General features: G+C 37.0%; 1 protein-coding gene and 1 long non-coding RNA gene across 5 annotated transcripts in view; both read right to left on the bottom strand.

Annotated features, from left to right (window-relative positions):
• The window catches only part of FTCDNL1 (formiminotransferase cyclodeaminase N-terminal like), a 34,858-nt gene extending 24,864 nt beyond the window's left edge, over positions 1–9,994 (bottom strand). The window contains exons 1-4 of one of the 4 annotated variants that reach the window (XM_036254536.1): positions 9,960–9,994; positions 7,758–7,884; positions 5,058–5,153; positions 3,686–3,838 (exon numbers count right to left, since the gene is read on the bottom strand). In XM_036254536.1, the coding sequence (XP_036110429.1) occupies positions 3,686–3,838; positions 5,058–5,153; positions 7,758–7,872 (364 nt within the window). In that variant the 5' untranslated portion in view covers positions 7,873–7,884; positions 9,960–9,994. Of the gene's footprint in view, positions 1–3,685; positions 3,839–5,057; positions 5,154–7,600; positions 7,656–7,757; positions 7,885–9,369; positions 9,499–9,959 lie in introns of those variants that run through there. The other 3 variants (XM_036254535.1, XM_036254538.1, XM_036254537.1) reach the window with 3 other exon arrangements.
• Positions 9,995–12,403: 2,409 nt separating this feature from the next.
• Positions 12,404–15,389, bottom strand: LOC118625115. Its single transcript, XR_004958621.1, has 3 exons — positions 15,344–15,389; positions 13,513–13,606; positions 12,404–12,448 (listed from the first exon to the last, which is right to left on the bottom strand). It is a non-coding gene; the product is annotated as an uncharacterized LOC118625115 (long non-coding RNA).
• Between the last annotated feature and the right edge of the window lie 9,744 nt (positions 15,390–25,133).

Genomic DNA, 25,133 nt, shown 5'->3' with positions numbered 1-25,133 from the left:
GCAACATGGAAATAAGAATTCAATGACACAATGTCTTCACAATAAAGGTAAATTATTTCTAACCTGGAATTCTATACCTAGCCAAGCTAACAATTAAATGTGAAGGTAGAATAATGGCATTTTCAGACCTGAAAGTTGTCAGAAATATACTTACCCTCTCCCCCCTTTTTAAAGCTACCAAAGGATGGGCTCCTCCAAAACAAGGACATACATTTTAAGAGAGAGAGAGAGAACATGGAATTCAGGAGCCAGAGAGTCCAACATGGAGAAAGATAAAGGGAACACCTAGGAGATCCCAGGGTAACAGGTAGAAGAAAAAGTAAAAAATTATCCACTGATACTACTTGCGCGAGACACGACTAGGATGTGATTTAAAATAATAAATTGAAAAGAAACATTGAGAGAGTAAATTAAAAGCACAACAAATTGAGGGTAAACAGCCTAATTGGAACAGGTCAGAGAGTTCTAGAAGATATTTCTTCAAGAAGATAAACTGATAGAACACTCAACACATGGGATGTTGTACCTAAATGCATAAACGTTATTAATGAGAGTTTAAGGTTAAATGCATGATAAGTAGATAAAAGCTAAGTAATCAATCAAAAAGATAATGATCAACTCTGGCAAAATAAATTACAGAAAGGGTGAAATAATAATATTCTAAATAATTTATTGTGAATAAGGTTTATATAGTCATAATAATGTAACCACGAAGTATTGATGTAACTATAATTGAAAAAAATAATTGGGAAGTAAAAGTGTAAGAGTGTGTGTGTGTGTGTGTATGTGTGTGTCTGTGTGTTGGGGATGAGGGGTGGGGTGACAGAAACTAAATTATCATCTTCTGCAAGAAGTCAATAGATAATGCCTAAAACTGAAAAACTAAGACGTACCGTTGATATTTAGGTATCCAGAGTTGATCCTAAATAATAAAATGAAAGAGTTGAAAGTACTTGGCTCAGGAGAGAAGGGATTGCAGTCTGTGTATAATGGGGGGAAAGGTGGGCTGTGTAGGTCCTTAAAGTCTGAGGGACAAACCCTGAAGAACATTTGACTTTTAGCCACATGCATGTATCATTTTGATAATAACCAAAAAAAGGAGAGGAAGGATGAAGGAGAGAGAGGGAAGGGTGGAGGGAGGAAGGGAAAAAAGGGAGAAGACAAACCTAGAGACATAATAGAGATAAAAATAAGATGTAGCCTACCTGATCAAATGTGGTTTTTATAGAAAATAAAATCAAAGTCCAGAACATTAAAAACTGTAAACCTTAAATAAATACAGAGGAGGTCTATGTGTCTCCTAGCTGTCAACTGTAGTGCGTTCAACTGCCAAATAGCAGCATGTTAAGGATACATTCATGCTCTTTACCCCCAAATCTCCTTCCCTTCATCACTGGTAAGTGATGACACTTACCTATCACTGTTTTGTTCCCCACCCCCAACATCCTATGGAGTCTCTCCATTTTCTATTACCTTAGGTCACCATCAACTTTCCAAACTGGTCTGCCTGCGTCGTGTCCATTCTGTCATGCAAGCAGAGTGATCTTTCTAAAATTCAAGCCAATCAGACCATTTTCTTCCATAAAACTCTTCGGTGGTTCCCATCGCTTTACAAAAAGGTTTGAACTTCTTCATCTGGCATGTAAGACTTCATGATCTGACCTCTAAGTACCTCTTGAACTTCATTTCTTAACATTCCCAGGAATGCCTTTCCCCACCCTCTCCCTCTCTAAGTTCTGGCCAGCCACACTGAAGTCCTCTGCAAGTCCTGAAGCCCAGGCCACTCTCACCTCTGAGCCTCTGCAATGCTGTGCCCTTTATTCTAGAAGTTCTTAAACTAAACTTATATGCAAAATTATGTGTGAGTATATGTGTCTATGTATGTATACACGAAAGCACGTGAATAAAAATTTGCAAGTGATTTTGACAGTATTTATAAGTCTCAACACCCCTTTTATACTCCACTTTAACCCCTTCCTTAAGGTATAAGCAAGCTTATAGCTGACATCAAAAAGTTCTGAAATATATTATTTAGAATTTTTGCATACAAAGCGTATGTGAATTATCAATATCAATTACCAGTATCGACTATCTTTTATGTCACTGGACTGTTCTCCGTTGCCCTTATTCCCAAAGAGAGTTAAATTATTAACTTGAAGTTGGTTTCCCTGAGAAGGGGTTATCCTAGTGAAAAACATCCCTTCACTGTTTGGAGAACAGCCAGATACTGGAATTTGAATACTTTTGCCTTGTAAGAATGTCTGAGCATGTTACCAGGAAAAAAAAAAAAATTGGATGATATTAGATGAACAGCTGTGCAGAAAGGGGAATGTAAAAATAAAAACTGCATGTTAGAGTATCAAAATAGTAACCATGTACAGTATATGACTGTTTTTAATCAGATGAAGATTGAAGCTATTACATTTCAAATCAAATGTTATAAATTAGTTCAAGAATGCAGCTGAGCTCTCATTTAATTAGAAATGTCCATGTTTAAATCATGAGGTACAGTAGCTGCCAATGAAGCAAAAGGGCAGGAAAGGGAGAGATACTGTGTCCAGACCCTCCAATTGTCAACTGTCTCCTATGCAGGATGAACATCTGGGGTGGACTAGTCCTGATGTAATAAAGAACTTCATGTACTAGCTAATTTGAGATTTAATGCAATTGAACATAATTGTTTTGAAGACAATTAAAATCATTATTCTGGTCTGAAAAATTCTGAACTCTTCATTTTTATGTGAAGAGTTAAATTTTAACTCTTTCTTGGATAAAAAGTAAAGCAAATTTTGGGCTAAGATTTTGCAGCAAAGTAATCCTTAGATTGTCAGGTCATATTAAAATAAAGTACAACAGTTAAGTTCTCCTTTGGAAACAAGTCTCATTTCCTATTCCTAGTGCTTGATGTCGCTCAGCTAGAGTCCAAATCTACATCCCAAATGGTAGACAATTCACTATTAAATAAAAATGAGGCAACATCATACAGGGATTTCTGAGGTCATACAGAGAAGAATGCAATTATCCTAAGGCGGACTTTTCCCCAAAGGTTATGAGCCTCTGCATGTCGTAATTAACCATGGTGCAGCTAGACAGTCCAGGCAAAAGGTCTTTTCTTTTCTCCCAATTTGCCTAATTCAAAAACACCTCAAGTGACATAGCTCAAATTTTCCAAATTAAACTTACCCCTGGGGCTGAAATCAAGCATGTGACAGTTCAGTTCTAAAGAAAATCTTAAAGAGAGTCATGCATGGGGGGGAAAAAGGAGTAAAAAGGGGTAGGAGTTAACATTTAAGTGGTTTTTCAACCTCATCATTACCCCTGCTCAAGAAAATAAGACACAGATGGGCAAAACACACCATCATTCTGCCCTGAAGAGTCTAAGGAACTCATTAGAAACTACTGTTGTTTGCTCATGATCCATCATAAATTTGTAAGGGACAAATGATTGATTTGCTGCATTCCGCAGCCGTCAGTGTTCCATGGAGCTTTGGCGTGCGTGGAAACTAGAAGGATGAGTCACAGAGACACAATGTGCCACCGCCACCCATGAAAGCTTACTGTTGATGCAGGTCCTCAAGGTAGACTTTTCCAGGGAGTTGAGGAGTGATTATATTGTCACAAGCTGTTCTGATTTGTAAAAATGGTTCCATTAAGAAGTAACATGCTACCCCAAACTTTCTCTTACTTCTGGCCACAGCTCCACACTCTTCCACTCCAACATCAGTGAGAGGGTAAATGGGAATCAGGTCCACTGCTCCCAAACAAGGGTGGATTCCCTCTTGAACCTCCATATCAATAGACTGGAAGGCCTCCAAGCAGGCAGCCAGTACAGAATTGTCTTAAAAAGGTAAAATGGTAAAAAACAATCATTAGACTTCCAAACACAGCTAAAGAAGCAGCTATATTTTATCGTCCCGCTGGTTGTTTTTCTTTTGTAATCTGTGTAGGTCTCTTTTCATCCAAAATAAAGAATAATAAAATATCCAAGATTTCCCCTTGTCCCACTTCCCAGCTGTCATAAAGTTTCACATTTCTTCCAACTCTTTTTTCCCCAAAGTGGAGGAATTGTGCAATGTTTATGAGTCTTAAACACCTTGGGATTTCTTTTTTTACAATTGGTTACTTTAAATTTTTTCAATTTTATAAATTAATCTAATAAAATTCCTTTTTACTTTCAGAATGTTTTATGAATTTATATTAAAATATACTCACAAACAAAAAGTTTTAAAAGACTATTTTAGTTTTGCTCTTCTCCAATAATTAGATTTTTCATTAAATTGTTTTACCTAAATACATATGATAGAAGCTTAAGAGTGTTATGTTATTACTCTGAGTGTTCATTAGCAGTACAGTAAGACAAGACCACTTTAGTAAGAAAGATAAACAACAAAGCAGCAAATTTTACATTGCATGATTAACATTCAAGATAATTTGTCCTGTTTGCTGGGAGTTTTCAGTCAACTCTTTGTTCTTTAAACAAACATACCTGTGGGAAAAAGGCAATCTGTTGAGTTGAAATAAAGTTTATTTAATAATATTTTGGACCCTTTACTAATCAATATTAAGATAATACAAGTTTTTGTTTAAAAAATTATGATCTTTCAAATTCAAGTTGCCCCACTAAAACTTTCAAGGTGAGACATGGAGCCCATTTCATTTCAACCCATGAACCAGCTCCCGATTTCAGGCCCCCAACCCAAAACACAACCGCTTAGCATGTTTCATTCCATGCCAACATATCACTGAAATCAAGACTGACTTCAACACTATTATTCCACAGGTTAAAACTTGAATATGTTTTTCTTAACCATAAAGGATATGTGACCATCTTTAGGGAAAGAATGGTATGAACTCTTAGACCCTAAGGTTCATTTTCATGAAGAGGAAGTGGGAAATGTTTGAGATATGTATGTTCGGAAAAGTGATGAAGTCTAGTTTTGAGGTAGACTCTCCATGTAATGGACTATCACATTTGCACAGGAAATCAATGACTAAAGAGCATTCAGGTCTACCTCCATCAACAGACATATATGTAAAGAAAGAAACTGAAATCTCACTTAATTCATCAATAGAAGCTGCTATTGTAATGACTGATCTGTTGTAGTCCTGATCAGAAAATATATTGAGCACTGATACTTCAGGATGTTTCTTCCCTGTAAAGAAAAAGATATAAATGCAAGAATTATTTTTCTGTTATGAAGCCTTAATGCTTTATTTCTTCTGATACAATTACATTTTCATTTACCAGATATACTCTGGGGTGTGACCTTTGAAGTGACATTGGCCATTCATGAAATTCATGGGTAGTAATGTCCATTCTTGCAGCATCTTCCTACATAACCAGATGGCTCAGCTCAGACACTAACCTTTGGTATCTCTTAACTCAGCCTAAGATGGGAGGCTCTTCTTTCAATTGACACATCGTATCACTCTAAATCCTATTCCTTCTCAATCTCATCTTCTAGGCCTTATCAATTTTTTTCCTTCCCAAACCCAGAAAACAAACTGTCTGGATAAAAATCTGCCATCTGGAAAAACTAGGATAGGCCAATTAGTGCCTGAAGCAGGTTTCTGGGATGCATGCACCTGTCTATTAGAAACTGTTCTGACTCCACCATCTCCTTTTCAGAGGCCACCAACAGCCTTCAGATGTTAATGACTTCCAGCTTTCAGTGGCCTGTGACTCACTTGAATGTATAACCTGGAGGAGAAAGCTGCCATACCCTGTATGGCAGCCACGCATAACCCCAAAGTTATTTTTGAAGTTTACAAGCCTGGTTCAGGCCCCTTAAAAGTCCCCCTTAAGCCTGCAAAAGCAAATTCAAAGAGAAGGACAAAAGTTTTCAGGCGGTAATTAAACCTTTCGCTATGCCATTATACCTTTGTCGCCCTGTCCCCTGGCAGCTTAACAATTAATCTTTTCAGAAGAGAGGAAAAATAAGTTACACGCAGAAACTACAGAGCTTATAGCAGCCCTATGTTATTAACTTTAATGATGTGAAAAGATAAATTTATGTCACTCGCTCATAGCCAAATGAGCATCTATACAGCCCTGCCCTGGTGTAGGTCTAAAATTTATAACTCAGGTTGCTTTGCCTTAGACCTTTTAGGCTATTTTAATGTTTTAACATTACTTAATTAGAAAAATTATAGGTGATACAGTTTAATTCCACTCACTTAAAAATAGATGCCTTTAAAAGTATTTGTAAAACAATAGGTCATTTTCTCAACTAGTGCTACCTTCTCTGCATTTTCATAACTATAAAAGATGAAGCAAGAACAAGATCATACAACCTTCTTCTTAATGTATTTTTCAATATACTCTAGCTCCTAGAAGAAAAGAGATGATTTCATTTTTTCATCCTAAATCTTCTTCTGAAAAGCTTTTATTCTCAGTTTCATATGATTCAATTGAATCAAATGCTGAAAGAATGAAACACTTTCTCCTGCAATTTCTTAAGCATACATACAGAAAAAAAATTACTGCTGGCAGGAGGAGCTGTCAGTCTGAATCTCAGCCGAAGTAAATTGTTTGGTATTTGTAATGGAGTATAATAGCTATAATTCCATTTGAGCTGCTGCCACTAATAAGCTGATAACAACTGTGAGATGAGACAAGGCATCCATCAGTGTGTGGCCTCCCCAAATGTCTCTGAACATTCATTTAATCACAGAGACAGGTAACCCAATCCCATTAGATGTACTTGTCGGACAATGAGGGGCCCAAATGTGCCTATTCCCACAAAGAGATGCAAAAGCACAGCTGGCTGACTCCTGAGGATTTTCTTATAAGCAGTTATCAGGACTTTTCATAGACATTTGCAGCTCCTAGAAAGTTGCAAGACAGTCATTTAAATGTGCTCATTATTAGAAATGGGCTGAAGGAAACACTTGCTTAATCAGTAACTAAATTAAAAGCGACAATCAGAAATTAAAATATACTGTCTGAATGCTTCCGGGCTAAGGTCCTAATGCTCACCTGTTGCCAAAAACTTCATCTAATAACAAGTTATTACAATAATGTTACAAATTAATATCAATAATTATTACAATTATTGAAATAATTATAAGTCTGTAAACTCACTGTGGGGGAGGTGTGTGTAAAAATAAATGATGTCTAGAACTTGTCATCACATGAACATCACTCACAGTAAATATTGGCCCAGGGAGTAAGGAGGCTTGAGTTCCAGTCTTCTGAATTGCTAAGTGACCTTACACACATCACTTAAATGCAATTGCTTCAGAGCCTTTCTTTATACAGAGAAAATATAATAGAAATAATAATACTGCAATGATAGTATGGGCTTTGCTGGCAGGAATGCCTTAAAACGTAGTTGGTATTTGGCAAGTTTATTTTTCATGTAACCTGCTGAATAAAAAAAGCATAATGCCCAATTAAGCTCATTCTATTAATGACCAAATGAACAGCCTATGAGGGGGACATCTATCCTTAATGTAACTATACCCTCCTCAGGAGAGTGTCAATATCCCAAACAGTGGGCATTTCAGACACTCACGCTCCAGTGTCAGAAACTATGCTGCTGAACACATGCAGGCATTTGGAAAAGACCATATGTGCACATCTGCATAACTGCTCTACCTCTTATCCTGGAGTCTTGCAGAAACTGTAACAGCCCAAGAGCAAGAGGGGAAATCTAGGAAGAAAGAAGAATGTTCTATAGATACTGTCGCAGAGTATAAAAATTACTGTATTATTAAAACACTACATATCCCCCTCAATTGTCTGTTGTTCCTACCATTTTTTCCAAGAAGAGCTGCTTTTGCTATGTTCTCAACAATGTGTTTTCTTCTGGCTTCTGAAATGTTTAGTAAACAGACAGCCAAACGGAGCCCCAATCTGGAGGAAGACATGCTGATTTTTTTCTAGAATAGGAGAAAAAGGAATCTTCATTTCAGTCTCTACAGTTCATTCATATTTTCATGTTTATTAACCACAAAAAAACAAACAAACATATAGCTCTTTGGAAACCAGTTAGTCATAGTATTAACACTTCATTCCTAGAGAACACCTAAGTGATAAAATCCTCAGATTAACATATCAGGAAACTGTGTATGTGGCCATGCACATATGAACATAGTAACAACACTAGAAAATATCCTTCAAGTCATTCAGCCTGAATTCTGTCCTGTAAGTGAAACTTTCATTAAAGTATGTTATTCTCTTTTAAGCATAGTCTTCCTTAGCTTATCCCTGTTTTCCAGGTCCTCTCTATGTAACAAATAAGCACCATCCTTTTGTTAAATGAGACTTACTGGAGGAATGCAAAAAGGAGGAATGAGGGACATTATTTAATATGCCGATTCTTATAAAAACCATTCCTCTAGCAAAAAGAAATGAAGGGACTGATTTGGGGGCTTTAAGTGACAACTATTTGACTATGTTCTTGTACTTTGATCTCCAAAGTTTCTAAATCAGTTTAAAACCTTTTCACAGGACTCTGTACCTAAAACTGAAAGCTGACATGTACCCTGGTATGTTTCTCAATAATGCCAAAAATGTGACTGATTTCTTTCCTTGAAAATGGATTAATTACACACATTATGGAAGTTGCTTTGATTCTCTTTAGCAGTCTAGAAAGGCATTTTTCAATTCATTATCTTTCCATACTTCAAATGACATAAAATGAAGAAATTTAAATAAATCAAAATAATAAGAAAAAAAAATCCCCCTTTTCCAGATCAGGCCATCATATTTTGGCCTTTTAAATGTCCTATTTAAAAATGAAAGTAGCCCTCATGAATTCATTCAACAAATATCTGACAAAGGTCATTTTGTGTCAGGTAACATTTTCAGTGTGGGGGACAGTTTAGTGAATGGTGTCCAGCTCTGAGACAAACATTAAGCTTATGAGTTTAAGCTTATGAGATTAAGCTAAATGTGCTGGGTGCAAATAAGCGCTCTCCATGAATAAATCCACTGGCTTCCCCTTCACTAGCATTGTTGGCCTAACCATCCTAATCTAGAGGGAGTATGGAGCTCATGGTTAGTTCAGATTTTCATATTGTGACCATCATCGCATCGACAATTCATAAAAATACGGTCATTAGCTTTTTCTAGACATTAATAACATTGTTGTATTAAAGCAGTGCAGACCTCTGGTTTTTATGTAAACAAAAAATTGCTTTACACAAGGGGTGTGGGCGTCTTCTGGCTTTCATTTGTTTTCGGTGTGTTTATGTAGCTTAATTGTCTCATCAGGCACTTTCCCAACATAATTATGCTTTTTAACAAATGGTGTTTATGGCAACCCCTAACAGTGCAAGAGAAAGGATTAGTTTCATCTTCTCATTCCACATTTTGATTCCCTGTGGACAGCTAAATCATACAAACATGGTAGGAAAATCTACCTTCACAGCAAAAGCTGAAATTAGCGGCAGTACCAGGCTTTTGGAGAGCATTCTGGCTTGTTAGTCAAAAGGGTAGGAATTTCTCTCCCTCCTCCTCTAACAAAGTGACCCAGAGCAAGCCCTCCAAACACCTTTGTGGGAGAGGGATCCTACACCTTCCAGCCTTTCAATCATCGTTCGGTGACTTCCGGCGATAGGCCAAAACCTGCCTCGCCCGGGAGGTGCCAGCAGGGCGAGCGCGGGGTGGAGCAGAGCGCGACGGTTCGCCAAGCACCTGCCCCCCTGAGCACGCTCCACCAGCAGCGCTTTTAGGGTCGCAGAGAGACTCGCGCACCAGGGAAGCATGTGCTGGGGCCGGAACCAGTGGCTGGGACCCCTCTGCGCCGCCCCGTCCCGTCCCGGTTCCGGTGTGGAGTGTCCCAGGGCCACGTGGCCCGAGGAGGAACCTGAAGGAGTTGGCAAGGGCCCCGGGGGAGTCCCCGGCCGCCCCCACGAAGTCCGCGGGGAGCACGGTCTCCGAGCGGCGCAGCCCGGGGCCAGCTCGAACCTGCGGCCGCGCGAACGCTCCGCGGCCTGGGAGGGGAACCGACCTGCGCGTGCAGACGGGCGGCGGACCGCGATGGCACCGAGCCCGAGTGGCCGCGCGTGACCGGCGCGCAGCTTCCGCCGCCAGCCCCGCCTCCCGGACGCCCAGGGCGCGCTCCCGCCTGCGTTCTCTCGGGACCCGGACCCTGACCCCGGCCCGGCCCTCCGCCCGTGTGCCCGCGTCCAGGAAAGCGTAAGATTCTCTGCAGCACTGCCTTCTCACCGCCTCTGCTTCATCTTGGAAGTCTCCCCAGTTTTCTTGCAAAGGAAGGGCTTTCTAAAAGGGCATTAGAATCCAATGATGAGGTCATTACCATTGATCATACACCAGCAGGGGGCTCTTCTCTCTGCTTTACCCACGCACGAGCATCCCTTAGGTCAATTTCCTCCTGAGAAATACTGCCCACGAGCACTTGTAAATATGAACTGGACCCACCCCAGGACAAAAGCAGTACTTGCACATGACCATTCAGTCCAAAGTTACAATTAATATGAAGTAAGCATTAAGCATTTCTCTTTTTTCTAGACCAGTGAACGTTGAGAACACATTTCTCTTCCAAAAAAATCAGGACCTGCTTTTTTTTTTTTTAATGTAGCAACGATTAAATGTCACCATTTTGATCCAATTTCATTCCTAAACTGAAGTAATCACTAAATAACTACTTTGACAGAATAAATTAATTTTTAAATCTATTTTTTATTTTCTAATTATACTTTTTAAACACAGATTTGAGGAAATTAACATTTATGTGGACATTTGGTTTCTAGCCTAATGTGGCATAAAAATAAGTAACATAATGAGTGTTAAAAAAAATCAGGTTCATGAAGCTTCTCACATCATCATCATTGTACTTAGATGTCACAACAGTATTATGTGCGATTGTGTCAGATCCAGCCTTCCCCATCTCAGAGTGTTGGCAGGTAGGAGGGTTGTTGGCAAGAGGAGGGGTGTTAACCTCAGGATCCTGGATCCATTCCAAGGCTGGTAATTACATTCTGCCAGCCAAAATTCATCCCATAATTTTAATTGGATAAATCCTTTCTGGCCTAAGCTACTGCTATGCCTGTCAAACTGTTGCCACATTTCACCCCAGAGGTGTCTGTGTTTTAGTTGCAAGAATCAGTCCCTTTGAGGTTGGCTTATCAGTTTAAAATCCTCAAGTGCTTTGGGATCCTATGGAATTAAATATATATGTAAGTATCTTTTCTACTGAATCTGCATAGAAATGTATAAAATAGATAGATAGCCATGATAATACCTAAAGACAAATACCCATCTCATATCAGCAGATAATTTTGAGAACTTTCTAATCAGATTGATGTCCCTAACTTTCTCTTCTTTTCTTTCAGAGCTTTTATTACCTACAGCTTTAGCTTCCAATTTCCAAAAAGTACTCCAGTGTCCACAGTTGACTTCTATGGAGGATGATGGAACTGAAGCCCCTGTATTTCATGTTTCCAAACAATCCTATGATGAGACTACTTGCTAAAATGAAAGAGAGGGTAGTAACATTACATTTCGTCTTATCGTATCCCTCCAGAAAAGAGTGTGACAGCTAGGTCTATGGCTCTAGCTGTAGCAAATGCCAGAACTAGAGCTTCTTCCCCACTTCCCCTCACTGTGAGAATACCTCTCCCTTACAGGCTGCCTGGGCATCAAGTAAGATAATGTTTCTGAAAGCATAAGCACCCAGGAGTTAGCAAACCTTAGTCCCCTTCTCCACTCTACTCGCATCAAACACAAATGAAGAGAAAGCAGCCCCCAACCCCACCCCACCCCACACTCTTCATGGAGGGGCAGCAACTGGCCCTGCCTCAGGACTGTCAGCATGTCTTTTGGGAAAAGACAAGGAGACAGCTATCAGCAAGTCTGATGAGAGGTTTAGTAATAAGATTGAAAGTATTATTTTGTTCTCTTCAAATGGGAAGGTACCCTTGGTGTTAGTTTAGCTCTACCACATGTAATCCTGCCCATTTCATGATTTAAAAGAGCTGTATGTCACATTTACAACATATGCACATCAAGCCTCTCATTTTTTATTTAACTTACCACGTTTGCAGGGATTTTTCATACTTTGGGGGTGAGTGTGTTACTCTGACTCCTTGTTTCTCCCTCTAAACCCATGTTCCAGGCATTAATTCCTTTGCTCACTGTGGTGCCTGTCTAGAAACAGGAGCACTGGAAGAGAGCACAGCTAAAAGTCCAGGATCAGATCTACCAGTGACTGCTGTTTCCTGACACTCCCAATGGTGCCCCGGGAGACAAAGAGGACACTTCATTTTTGTAAGCAGGGAGAATGTAGTTCTTGTAGGAGCCTTCCCTGGCCCATCAATGCTGAGGTGGTAGAAGGGAAAGGGTGTGTTCTATTGTGGTTCCATGGATCCACTGGAACCTGGTGCTACTTGAGCAGAACTGGGACTAGGGTGAGTGAGTGAGACACGTACCTTGGGAGCAAAATTTCAGTGGGTGTCAAAAAACTTGGTAATGTAATACCTTAAAAAATCAAAATTAATGCAAAATTAGAAATCCATAATGAACACAACAGCAACATTTGAAATAAAGACTGGCTTCTACCCTGCAGTTGCTGACTTAGTCTCACTTGCCTCCCCCTGATCCCTGCCCAGTGGTTGCGGTCCCCTTTGTGCCAGCCTGTTTCTGATTGTAGTGTTGAGAGGAAGCTGCACCACTCAGCTCTGCCTGCATCCTCTCTTTGGGTCCCAAAATGGGCAACAAAACCAGAAATGTCAGGGGTAGAAATTTCCAGGCCAGTGGATACATATAATTTATAATCTGTTCAAGAGTTGCCTAGACCTACATATATACACGATTTGACCAACTTACTTTACAGGAAGGCAAAACCTTACTAAAACTGACAAAATAATCAATTCTACTGACCTAATACATTTCAGAATATGATAATTAAGAAGGTTCCTATTGTACTATGGAACTTTGAACATTTTCATTAATGCTATGGGTGTTTTCTGTTTTCATATGCGAGCATCTATGTGTGTTTTGGAAAACATGACCAGAGAATTTCCCTTAGAAGGGCATAAGTCTAATCCTAATGCAATTTTTTTCATTGAAGATTTCACTTTCATCTTCTTGTACTATGTCAGATTTAATTCTACCTCCCACTCTCCTCATAGAACATTAAAAAAATTTATCTTCATATAAATATGGCCTGATAAGTGAAAGATTTTTTAAAGTGACTTTGTCATTTCAAAATAAGTGCAAAAGTGTTTTAATTACTTGTATTAAATTATTTGAATCACATGATATTATGAAATATGTGTTTTATTAGTCATTTTCTAAAATAGCAAATGGGTCTCACTGCTGTCATTTTTAGTTTGGAGTGAGAGAAGCTATGGTATTCATTTATTTTAAATGAAGACAAGGAGCTTGATGTCCAGAAAAAAAGTGATAGCAACTGACAGAAATACCTCTATTGCCCATTCATTTCTGCCCAAATTATGGAAAATGATCTCTAAGCAATTTTTGTCTTAATGCAGGAGGAGAAAAAAAACACATAAAATTTCCAGAATTAACCCTTTTTTCACCTTAAAGTTTGGGAAATGTCTTTCCCTTTTCACAACATAAATTGGATTCTTCCTCTGTAGTCAGCTGATCTCTTTATCATGGAAAACCAGTTGTCTAGAATGGAAGCATAGTTATTAGCTTATGTTGAAATCACTAGATGCATTCTGTTCACTCACACTAGAAATAGCTCATGTAAGCAGCCAATAGTTAAAAGTCTATGAGCTATCCACCCCATAATTCATTCCTTGCGCTTTTTTATACCTTCCACGCGGTCATACAGTGTACACTCCTTTATTCTTGGACCTAGGTAGGCACTAAATGGAATAAAGTATCTCCTGGGGCCTCTTTCTGAAGCTGTTTGTTTGTTTGTTTATTTTTAATAGCTATGAATTATACTGCAGATGAAAAGCAATTCCTAAAACAGACTTTGAATCTTTACTGAACATTTGTTTTAACTTATAGGACTACATAAAGATTATTTCTGAAACTACTGTAATTCACAAAATGTATCTTCTTATATCCAGAAAAAAATGCTGGGAATGTTTAGAAACATTTTCCCCTTAGTAACATACATTTTTGTTGGGTTATGAGGTTTTTATCAATGAATATTTACCTGAAAATTTTAACCAGTGGGTAATAACTGCCAAATTGCATTAAGAAAAATGACACACGTTGTGATATGCAATAGTGTCCAGTCATGCTTGGTGCACCTGTAGGCACTTCTGCATTGTGGTTATTTAATGCCCCATGTATACGCAAGTGAATGCCAGCTCTTACTGACGCGGAGGGTAACGTCTTGTATGAACGGGAGCCAGAGGCCCTGAACAGAAGCACTGCTGTGAGATCTGCATGTCCTCATTCACTCGTGCGCTCAGAGCGGCCCCTGCTTGGAACAGGAAGGAGCCCTTCTGAAGAGAACCACTTCTGCTCTTGGGCGTATGTCCAAGCTCTGTCCCTACTGGACATTCAAATTGGAGGTTGAGTGAAGGTTTTCCTGTTGATTTGTTTGTCTTTTACTGTATATCGCAGTGTTCAAAGGGATTTAATTTTTTAAATGTATTTTAAGTACATGTAAGTAGAAAATGTCTAATTCCTTAGGAAGAAATGGGAAAGATTAATTTTTTGGTGCTGTTGTTTTTCATATTTTCTTTACCCTACCTTGTGCCTCTCAGTTATTATGTTTTTGGGAAGAATTTGAAAGTAAACATGTATAGGCCTCAGCTCAGAAGGGACCCTCGAGATCATCTAGCACCTCCTTGGAGCCTTTGTGCAAACAGCATCGGACTGGAAGAGCTGGGCAGCGAGGTGGGGGCAGAGCCTGTGATAAAGCAGGATGGGGTGGGGGGGGCAGGGCCACGTCCGGCGTCCTGCGTCCTGCGTCCTGCGTCCTGCACTTTATCCCCAGTACACTGCTTCTCCTGTGGCCCCTCTGTGAACACGAAAGTCCTTCTGAAACCCACTGACTGGTTCCACCACACTTCCGGGCTTGAAACCCTTTTTATAAGGTCGTACAAGGTTATTATCTTTCGAAGATTAACCCTCTATCTTGAAACAAGTCCATGATGCTCTCTCAGAATGCAGGCACTATGGGAAATCCACACTACTTTTTACATCATTGGGTGGGTTTTGATAATAATTTTTGTGAAGAAGAATAATTATGAATGGGTATTTATATCTGAAAGAATCCATCAGAGGCTTTAATTAATACTTGAGATAATGTGGCACAGAAACCAGGATAAAGATTTGGAGGAAGGAGAAAAAAGGATTTCAAAATATGCAATCAAATAGAGTAGACAATGACAGTCAGACAACAGGCGAGGAAGAAAGTGGCATAGTCACAGAGTCACTAACCAGTTCAGGAGCCTGTAACACCGCGCTGCCCTTCCCGGGGCCACTTCTAACACCAGTGTTTTCATTTCTCTGTTTGGGGAAACAGGATGACAGTTTTCCTCAGAGGACATTTCTGGTTTTTTTAAATTCAGATATGGAGCCCATCTTTCTATTCTGCAGCAGCCCCCACCCCCATCCAGCTTTTTTTTAATCTCACGTGATGCCAGGCTATCTCTGGGCTTAATTCTTAACGACAGCTGAACTGTCTGTGTCCGTGGGTTTAGCTACCAATATTTTAAAGCTGAATTTAAATTACAAGTATAAACATACTGAGTGAAAATATACAATGAGAATATATTTTGTAAATCACAAATTATATAAAATATAATAGTTACTAATTTTATTCAAGTAAAATCCAAACAGTTGTTAATCTTTGGGTTTTCTTCATTTATTAATGTAAGACATAAAATACTCTATTGTTTTATTTCCCTGAAGTCTAATATTTTAAGTAGTTATTCAAACTATAAAACATAGGTTAAGCCACTTAGATATAACTAGATTATCTAAAACATATTGATAAAAGTACCAATAATAGAGAAGGTTGAGAAAAAATATTTCAAAAATGTATCCTGGGTGTAACCTAAAGTCATTATTGACATTGGAATAAACTAATAGGAAGACTGTATATTCTGCACAATAACTTGATCTTCTTAAGTATTTTCAGCCTTAAAACAAACACCAAATATATTAATAGGAATATATTACATTTGATTCATTATAGTGAAAGTAAATACCTTTGACAATACAATTTTGCATATAAAAAAGATATATGCTTTATAGTGTGATCTTTATCAATAGTTGTAATATAAATCTAAGAATATACAGTATTTAATATATCTAATATATTGACCTTCTAAAGATTTTAAAAGGAAATCTGAAATGTATCTCACCAAATACTTTAACGGTGTGAAACTGAGGCCACATGTCTGACATCAATCTTCTGTTTTATATTTTAAATGCCTGGAGGATAAAGGCCAAGGCCCTAATCATGGTGGTTGGCCCCAGTCTACATTTTTAAGATTTTCTCTTTTTCTTTTCCCAACCTTCCTGCTCACTCTAATCTCATACCACAACAATATACTGTTCACCAAACACACTTTGGACAACTCTATGTCTCTGGCTTTGTTTGTGCTTTGCTCAAGATTTCCTTCTATGACCACCCTCCACCCACCCAATACACAACCTTCACCTATGTGAAGCCTTCCTGAATCTGTCACATTCTCCAGAATTCATCACACTCTTTGTATATTCTCATAACATCTTACACTTACCACTGAAATACTGATCACATATTATTGTAATATTATTTCATAAGTGTCTCTCTCCCCAGTTAGATTGGACAAGAATAGGATAATCCTTGTTTCTGCAATCCCTAGAGCATAGTGCAATCTTGAGTCATAGTAGACACTTTGTAAAAATCTGTTGACGGCATGAATTAATAGGCTGATGGGTGAATAGTGCATAAATGAATGAATGTGTGAACTAATTAATAAATGAACAGACAAACCAAAAAAAGGAGTGAATAAATAGGTCAAGTTTCTCAGGCCTCTGCACTACTGATATCTGGGCAGGACAATTCTTTGTTGTGGAGGTTGTCCTGTGCATTAGTGGCATCCCTGACCTCCACCTACCAGATGCCACTAACACTAGCTTCCACCACACTGTCATCTGTGAAATAAAAAATGTCTTCAGACTTTGCTAAATGTCCCCCAGGGGATAACTTGCCCTTGGTTGACAACAGCTGGATGTAGTAATTTAGGTGTTCAGAGATTAGAGCTCTGGTCTGTGTTTTAGTCCAGTACATTTTACATATGACTTAGCCCTGCTGAGATTCAAATTCAGTTCCCAATCTTCTCAGAAAATATTCTTAAAACCTGATATCAATAACAGAGTTAACAGAAGATTAACTTATGGGATAGAGTATCAAAAAGAAACAACATTAGGAGTAAAGATATGCCCTCCTTATACCAACTACTGTGGTTTACATTGTTGTTGTTTTTTAAATAGCATTTATCTGTAGTCAATGTTATTAAATGGTATTCAATTGGCACTGTCTAAAAATAGCACCTAGAAGGCATATGGTGTTTTAAAAAATTGTAAACACCACTTCATAGCACCATCTTGTGGATTTTAGAGGAATTTGTTAATTCTAGTTTAAAATGTCTATTTTTCCAGAAAAGGAAGAAATGAGAATACAGAAACTATAAACAAAATGAGGATTGTCTTTACTTATTTAAACGTTCTACCGTATTCTGAACTAGGACTTCATGAAGTTTGACTTTGACTTTTGTATGTGCTCAAGATATCTATTTGGCTTCAACTACAGACTCCTCTTAAGCCTTTGGAAAATCAAATAGCCACACACCTACGTCATCATCATGATGTCTGCATCACGTACAGTCAGCAAAGCAGGGGCATAATGCCAACAAGGAAGGCCATTGCAATGAGCCAGTTAATATTTGAATATCCACTTTGAATGTACAGATATAACTTGGAGTTAAAATTCCCTTATGTGCTAGAAGTATTGGAAGAGCAAAGTGCTGTAAAATTAGGGAAGATTGTGAAAGCTAATAACCTTATATAAAAAACCAATAAGAATCTTTAAGTTGATCAATTGAGAAATAGGGAAAGAGATTCACAATAATCTGAATATTATATTTGTTCCTGTACCATGCATCAAACTTTAAAATTTTTAATTATTGAGATTTTTTATTGTAAAAGTGCAAAATAAAGTGTACATTTCATATTTCTTACATCCAAGAAGTTCATTCTATGATGATATCTAACTTTAGCCTTTGAAAATTATTGCTATAATACTACACTGTTTGGTATTCAGCTGAAAGTATATTTATATACCTCTACTCTAAATCAAAAGGAAAGTAAAATGGAAAGGAGATGATATAAAACATAATAGATTTGAAGTTTCTTTCTCTTTTTCAAACATGTGAGTTTTGTTTCTGACTTGAAAGATATTCAGCACAAACTTCCAGGCGCATCACATGCTAAGGGGAGTATGGGGAGCCTACATGGGACTGCAGATATGGATAAAGCGTTTCTACTGCCAGAGGTAATTAAAATATAATTTTATAGACAAAATGTTTCATTGCTATAACTTTTTTTTTGTTTTTCCATCTCAGTACACAATCTCCTTTTCTTCTTCATGAGATAAACTTAGCATAGCCATATAATAAAAGATTTCTTCCTTGATCATCTCTTTTGCTCATCTCCTCAAATGGAAACACCAAGCATTGCCAACCAGGTTCAGACTAGGACAACTGGGTATCCAAGATCCATTCTTCTCTAAGATAAAGGTACCATTACTTTGAGAAATGGGAAAAGGCAAGGTTGTTAAAAAGAGAACTTTTATGCAGGAACTACCACATAATTGTTTTGACTCCAAAGTAATTATTTCATGTTACAGGACAGTGGACTACTTTTCCAACCAATGTGGCTTAAAATAGAGCCCCAGCAGGTGGATCAGAGCAGTAAAATCTAACAACCATGACAATAATTGTAATGGTATTTAACTCTCTTTAATCTACATTATCTCTGTAAGAGGGCAATCAATTCTATGAATAACACATTTTTGGCTTTGAGTGGATACAGAGAGGTCCCTGATTATTCAATATAGCATAGTGGAAAGAACTTTGGACTAAAGATGAAGGAGCACATTTTTATTCCAGGCTGTAACCAAGTGGATAACATTGGACAAACGACTCAGGCTCTCTGTACCTCAGTTCCTATGTCTGTAATATGAGGGAGCTGGACAAGGTATTCTATCATGTCCTTTTCGGCTTTACAGGTTAAGATTCTATGAATGTCCTCTTGGGTGGGAGCACAGCCCGACCTTCATATTCTCCTTTCATATTCCAAGGGCTGATTTGACTAGTGCTGCCCGGCACAGTTTAGGGATCTAACAAGATCACCTCTAATTTCTCCTTCTAGTGATCAAAGGTAGAAGTACTATCTGTTAAGTTTTTTAAACTTTTTTTAATACCATTTATTTTCTATATATACCAATGCTGCAGAAAGAATTTTTACATGTAAGTATTTCCCTCAAATTTCAGAAGATAGCTCCTAATTCTACTATTCAAAAATCTAGGTTGCAATTCTTTGAACCTTTCATATTTTACAGACCACAATCATATATCCCTTTAAAATCTTTTCCAAAGAGGGCCTATGGGACATTTACTCTTTGAGGTGCTAAGTTTTCCACAATCAAAATAAGTTTGGGTCTCACCATTTGGTGTATGTATTGTCTTCTTGGATATTCACAATGGCCATTATAACTAACCATTTTAATGATTATAAAATCCATTTTTATCTTATCTCATTTTCTGATTGTTTTTGTTTTAATTTAGTGGATTTTGGTTTGGTTAATCTGGCAGGATTTGGAGGGATGGGTGGGGAGGGGGGGGAATATCACTTCAGGAAATGGTTTCATCTTTCTAAACCTATCATTTTAACCTGACCAGACACAGATGCCATTCTGGGAAGGTATGATGCTTCTCTGGATCTTCTCCAGCTCCTTTGTTTCCATTGTATTTAATTTCTTCCTAGAAACAAATAAGAACCTCTTACCTTTCTCTTTAACATGAGGATGGCCATGTAATGGATGTTCATGTAATGGATACATGAACTACCTTAGTTAGTTCAATGTTTAGGTCCTCTCAGTGATTCAGGTATCTCTTATTTCATTACTGCACCTATGATTTCAGTATTTGATAAGTTTAATCCAAAGGTAAACTAAAGAACTGTGAGACTATTCTAGTGGGTTCCTTTGTGATACCTTGGCCGAGCATGGTGATGAAAGTCCATGTTCATAGACAATAGTATGGTGATTACAGGGGGTGGGGGCAGAGGAAGTGGAAGAGAGCATAGAGGGAATAAATGGTGATGAAAACATAAATAAAATAAATAAAATGAAATGAAAGTCCATGTTCAATATTCACTGGAATCTAAAGCACTTGAGTATGAGAATGTATATATACATATACATATACATATACATATACATATACATATACACACACATACAGAATTATCTATATACAAGAACTAAGAAGATCAGTGTAAGAACCTGGAACATGCAGCAATAATAAGTAAGAGGGGATAACATTTCTACTGAGTGCGAACTTCTTACCCTGCACCAACCTCTCACATACTGAAATAATATACTAACTTCACAAAACCAGAATCATGACATGTCTTATGTTGAACACTAGGCAATTGTGGCAAAGGTGATGAGTCAGTTAATCTCAACATTAAGCATGGTTTTAAATTTAACCTATAGATGCATAACAGTGTTCAGGGCAACCAACATAATTTATTTATTAGCCTTAATGATGGTTATATTTCAAATATTCTGCTAAATATAATCATTCAAAATATTTTTGTTAAATTAATTTCTATATTTTAATGCCATAATATGGACCCTCATAACTTAGTATTTTATGGCATTTGCTGATGACAACTTTGTTTCTATTTAATATTTAAAGATATTCATATTGTGTTTTTCTCTTAAAGCAATCTCATACACATTTATGTTATTTTTATCTTATTTACAAACTAAGGACATTTAAATTACTAATGTATTTTTAAATCTTAAATGAGAAATACTTTCTTTTTAAGCAACAGGAATTGGACATAAAGCGTCCAAAATATTTAAACATATCCCTTTAAAAAATATCTACCATCTCTTTCCTCCCTCTCCTTCTAGTTGAAAGTAGTTAGTTTCTTTTGAACATGTTTTTTGTCAATGTTTCTGCAAACTATTTTTGTTTGAAAATTTCAGGGTGGAGTAGTTTGTTAGATGAAGGAAACTGTATTTGCAATTACAGCTTATAAAGTAAAGAAAACCATAAACTCTATTTAGCATCAATTTGACCAAAGGTCAAAATTAGATTTTCTCTTCCTACAATATTTGAATTATAAACCTCTCTTCTTGTAAGTAGATTTGAGGGGTTGGCTGGAAACTGCAATATAATGTATGAACATTAGGTTTAAGGTACAATTTAAAGTGAACAGCTCACTCAATTTTGACCTTGCCCTGTTACACTATTGATTTTTCCGTCTTAGTATCGATATCATTGTATACTTTCTTAATTCAGTAACAAGATTGGCTTTAACTTTTCAGATTAACACTGATAAAGAATGGAGTCATTTATTTTCATGACAGGCTGTGTCAGGTGATAGTAATGGTAACAGCTGCAAAGAAAGGTATTGGGGTCTACTATGCAACAGAATTATTTATTAGCTACTATAAGAAAATGAAAAAGATACTATGAAAAGATAATTCTTGACGTGTACAACCCTGTAATATATAGTTGTGTGTTTTTTTAATTTAAGCTTCCATGCCAAACATTCACAAATCAGTGTTAGTGAAAATATCCTTTGAATAGGAATGCATGGGGATTGGGCTAGAACAATCACCTCTCATAAACTCTTACTTAAACTCATCACATCATTTGTGATGGTTTCTAAAGATAAACTGAGAAGTCAAACTTATTGTACTCTAAGTACTTTATATTAGACTGTTTGTTTATGAAGTCACAAATCACTGAGCTGAAAAAGTCCTCTGAAGAGGCAGGGGTTGAATACGTGCATCCCCTGTTAAAATTTTAGACTTTAAAGGACGTGGAAAATTTTTAAGGGGTCTGCAGTGGTCAAATGTTTGTGTTCCCCAAAAACTCATGTATTGAAAACTTCATGTCTTTGGGAGATGATTATTAGGTCATGAGGGTGGAGCATTCATGAATGGGATTAGTGCCCTTATAAAAGACCCTAAGTACAGGTATAAAAGGGTACGGAAAGAAGTCTACAATCTCTAACCTGGAAGAGGGGCCTTCACCAGAACCCGACCACACTGGCATTCTGATTTTGGACTCCCAGCCTCCAGGACTGTAAAAAATCACTCTGTGTTGTTTATAAACTACCCAGTCTATGCTATCTTTTATGGCAGCTGATTGGACTAAGATGGTTGTTAGGCCAGAATCAAAGATTAATTTCATTTGATAAATAAATCTGGTTCATGATCAAGCAATGAGAATCACATGAAGGCATATTTTTTTCTGCACATGGCCAGCAGTAGGTGAGTTACAAAAGTTACCTTGTTTATTTGGATACCTTTCCAATAATCTCCTTGACTTCATTGGCCCTCCTCCAAGTGAGTGTGAAGATGTGCTGAGGATGACTTGGGCTTTGGGTAAAGATAAGTTTAGGCAAACCTTCTTAGCTTTTTGCCAAGATTATATTTTTTAAAAAAACTGCTATTAGTAATATGGTACTAATTTCTATTATAATTTATTGCATCTAGAGCTAAAAGTATTTTTTTTTTTGTCATGAAGACAAATATTTTTTAAAATTTCTTTATCTATATATTGTAAAAAGGGCTTTCTAAGATTACACTGATATCTACATATCAGGCAGTATAAATGTTTATTTTGTCAAGCTCTTAGGAGGGATATGTGTTTGCTGACTTTTATATAAAATTTCAAACACAAACATAGAGGAATATAATGGATCCCATGTATCTAGTTCAACAATAATCAACATGTACCCAATTTTATTTCATCTATACTCCATCAATTTTTTCCTGTTTCCTCCACCATACCCCTTAAAGTGGGATTTAAAAAGCCCAGTTATCATATTTCATCCATACATTTAAGAGGAGGTTTTTTATGTCACTATATCATTGGTCTTTTTAAGACTTACCTTTGAAAAAGTTCGAGTTACCCAAGTAGCTGCTTGCCCTCAAGAATCCCTGATCCCAACCATGGTTCTGTTCTCTCAAATGTCTTCCATGTGTATACCTCCTATACCACTCACTGATCGGTGGGGTCACCTTCAGTTTACCTATGATTATTAATGTTAATTTGGCAACTTGATTTAAAAGGTATCCAAAAGAATCATTATTCATTTACTCATTTATACATTCAACAAATATTTGCTACTCTAGACACCAGAGGTACAGTATTGAGCAATTTAGATAAAGAACCTGCCTTCCAAGCTTATTTTCTAGAATTTTGACAAAGAGCAATCACTACTTGGAAGACTACCTCTTCGTATGGGCACTAATGTTCCTGATTCCTCTTTATTTTCCCTCTGGGAGGCTCTTTAGATCCTCACCAAAAGCCTGTTCATATATAAGGTTTAACAAGTTTTACATGTGTCTATTGCTACCCTACTCCCCCAACTCCCACTCCCTAACCTGAAGATTTCTCCAGGAAAGTCTGGGAAATAATGTGAATAACTATATTATCATCTCAAAACAGGGTATTAATAGAAAAAAAAGTAACCTGTGTCAAAAATTCATAGTTTTGAGAATAAAATTTCTAAATAATTATATGACACCATTCAGAAAATATGTCTCTATACAAAATAACTGTATAATTTAGTAACTATGCTTTATTAATCTAAAAAGAATAATTATGCAAAATTATTTCCTTTATATATCAACCTCTAATTTAAAAAACTGATGTTTGAGCTATAGAGGTTATCATTGATTTTAGCAACATTAAATATTATCTAATTTGAATTCCTTTAGAAAAACATCTGTAGTACTTTGAATTTTCACTGGTCCAAAATTGACCTTCTTTCTTAAAAGGTACTTGATAGAAGAAAACTAAATATCTAAGCACACAAAATATACCTGCCACAAAAAAAGATATAACAATAAGTAGTCACATAAAAGTTTTTCCCTTTTAAATTTAAATTAAACTGGTTTTAGCTGTTCATTTTTATTTTCTCAATTAAAAAATTTAATTGTAATAAGCTATAAGGCATTTTCTGCCACTACTTCTTTGGAGATTGAGAATAGAAATGGTTTCTAATTTTAAAGATTGAAAAGATTTAATAACTGGATGAATTATATTTTTAAATTCCCATTAATTTATTTTCAAATGAGGAAAACCCACAACTTTGAGAAACTGATTATTATGGGGGGAAAAAAGGCCTTGATTTGTAATTGTACCCAAATATGAAAGCCAACATTTGGTAAGCATAAAGATTACATTCTCTTCAAAAGATTTGCAAATTCTCATAGGCACATAACTCAGAGAATGAAAAGATTGTAATTTGAAAAATTACAGATTTCATTGTTTTTTTGATGTGTGAAACCTATAAACAAATATCAAGAGATTGTATTGCAAGACTGAAAGCCCTTGTTTAGTTTGTAGGGGACAGTCCCTATGTGGCTTACAACCCTGACTTAAAAGAAAAATGCAGAGTAATGCAAAAAACACTCTAATCACTGCATCTAATTACAAAGAAGAATACCTCCGTAAAAAATTTAAGTATCGTTGGGCAGGCGTGTGGTCTGGTGGTCAGAGCATGGGATTTCAAGTCAGTAGTCTAAATTTCTATTTTAAACACCACTTCTAAATTTTTCCATGACTTTGGGTATGACATTAACTTTATTTTTGAATGTGAATTTGAGATTCGTGCTTGATAATTACAAAGTAGCCTTTTAATCCTCTATTAGAAGTATAAATCTAATACTATAAAAATGAACAGAGGGGCAGGTGTTTTCTGGACTTCTTGGTGGTTTAAAAAACTGGATAAAAAAGATCAGGTAAATGTAAATGAATTTAGAAATTTTTTCTGTACCATTTGCCAATAGCATGGCTATACCCATGTGTTATTTCAAAGTCACTTCAGGGCATTATTTAACAATCAGCTCACTGATATGGTGACTAATTCCCATAGCTTTCCTCTAAATTGCTCTTTTGCTTTTGAGGAAATAGTAGTCCTC

The sequence above is a fragment of the Molossus molossus genome, unplaced genomic scaffold (assembly GCF_014108415.1).
Source record: "Molossus molossus isolate mMolMol1 unplaced genomic scaffold, mMolMol1.p scaffold_m16_p_11, whole genome shotgun sequence".
In the NCBI taxonomy this organism is placed as follows: Eukaryota; Metazoa; Chordata; class Mammalia; order Chiroptera; family Molossidae; genus Molossus; species Molossus molossus.
Note: the sequence above shows the minus strand (reverse complement) of the source record. Positions and strands in the feature narration are given on the sequence as shown.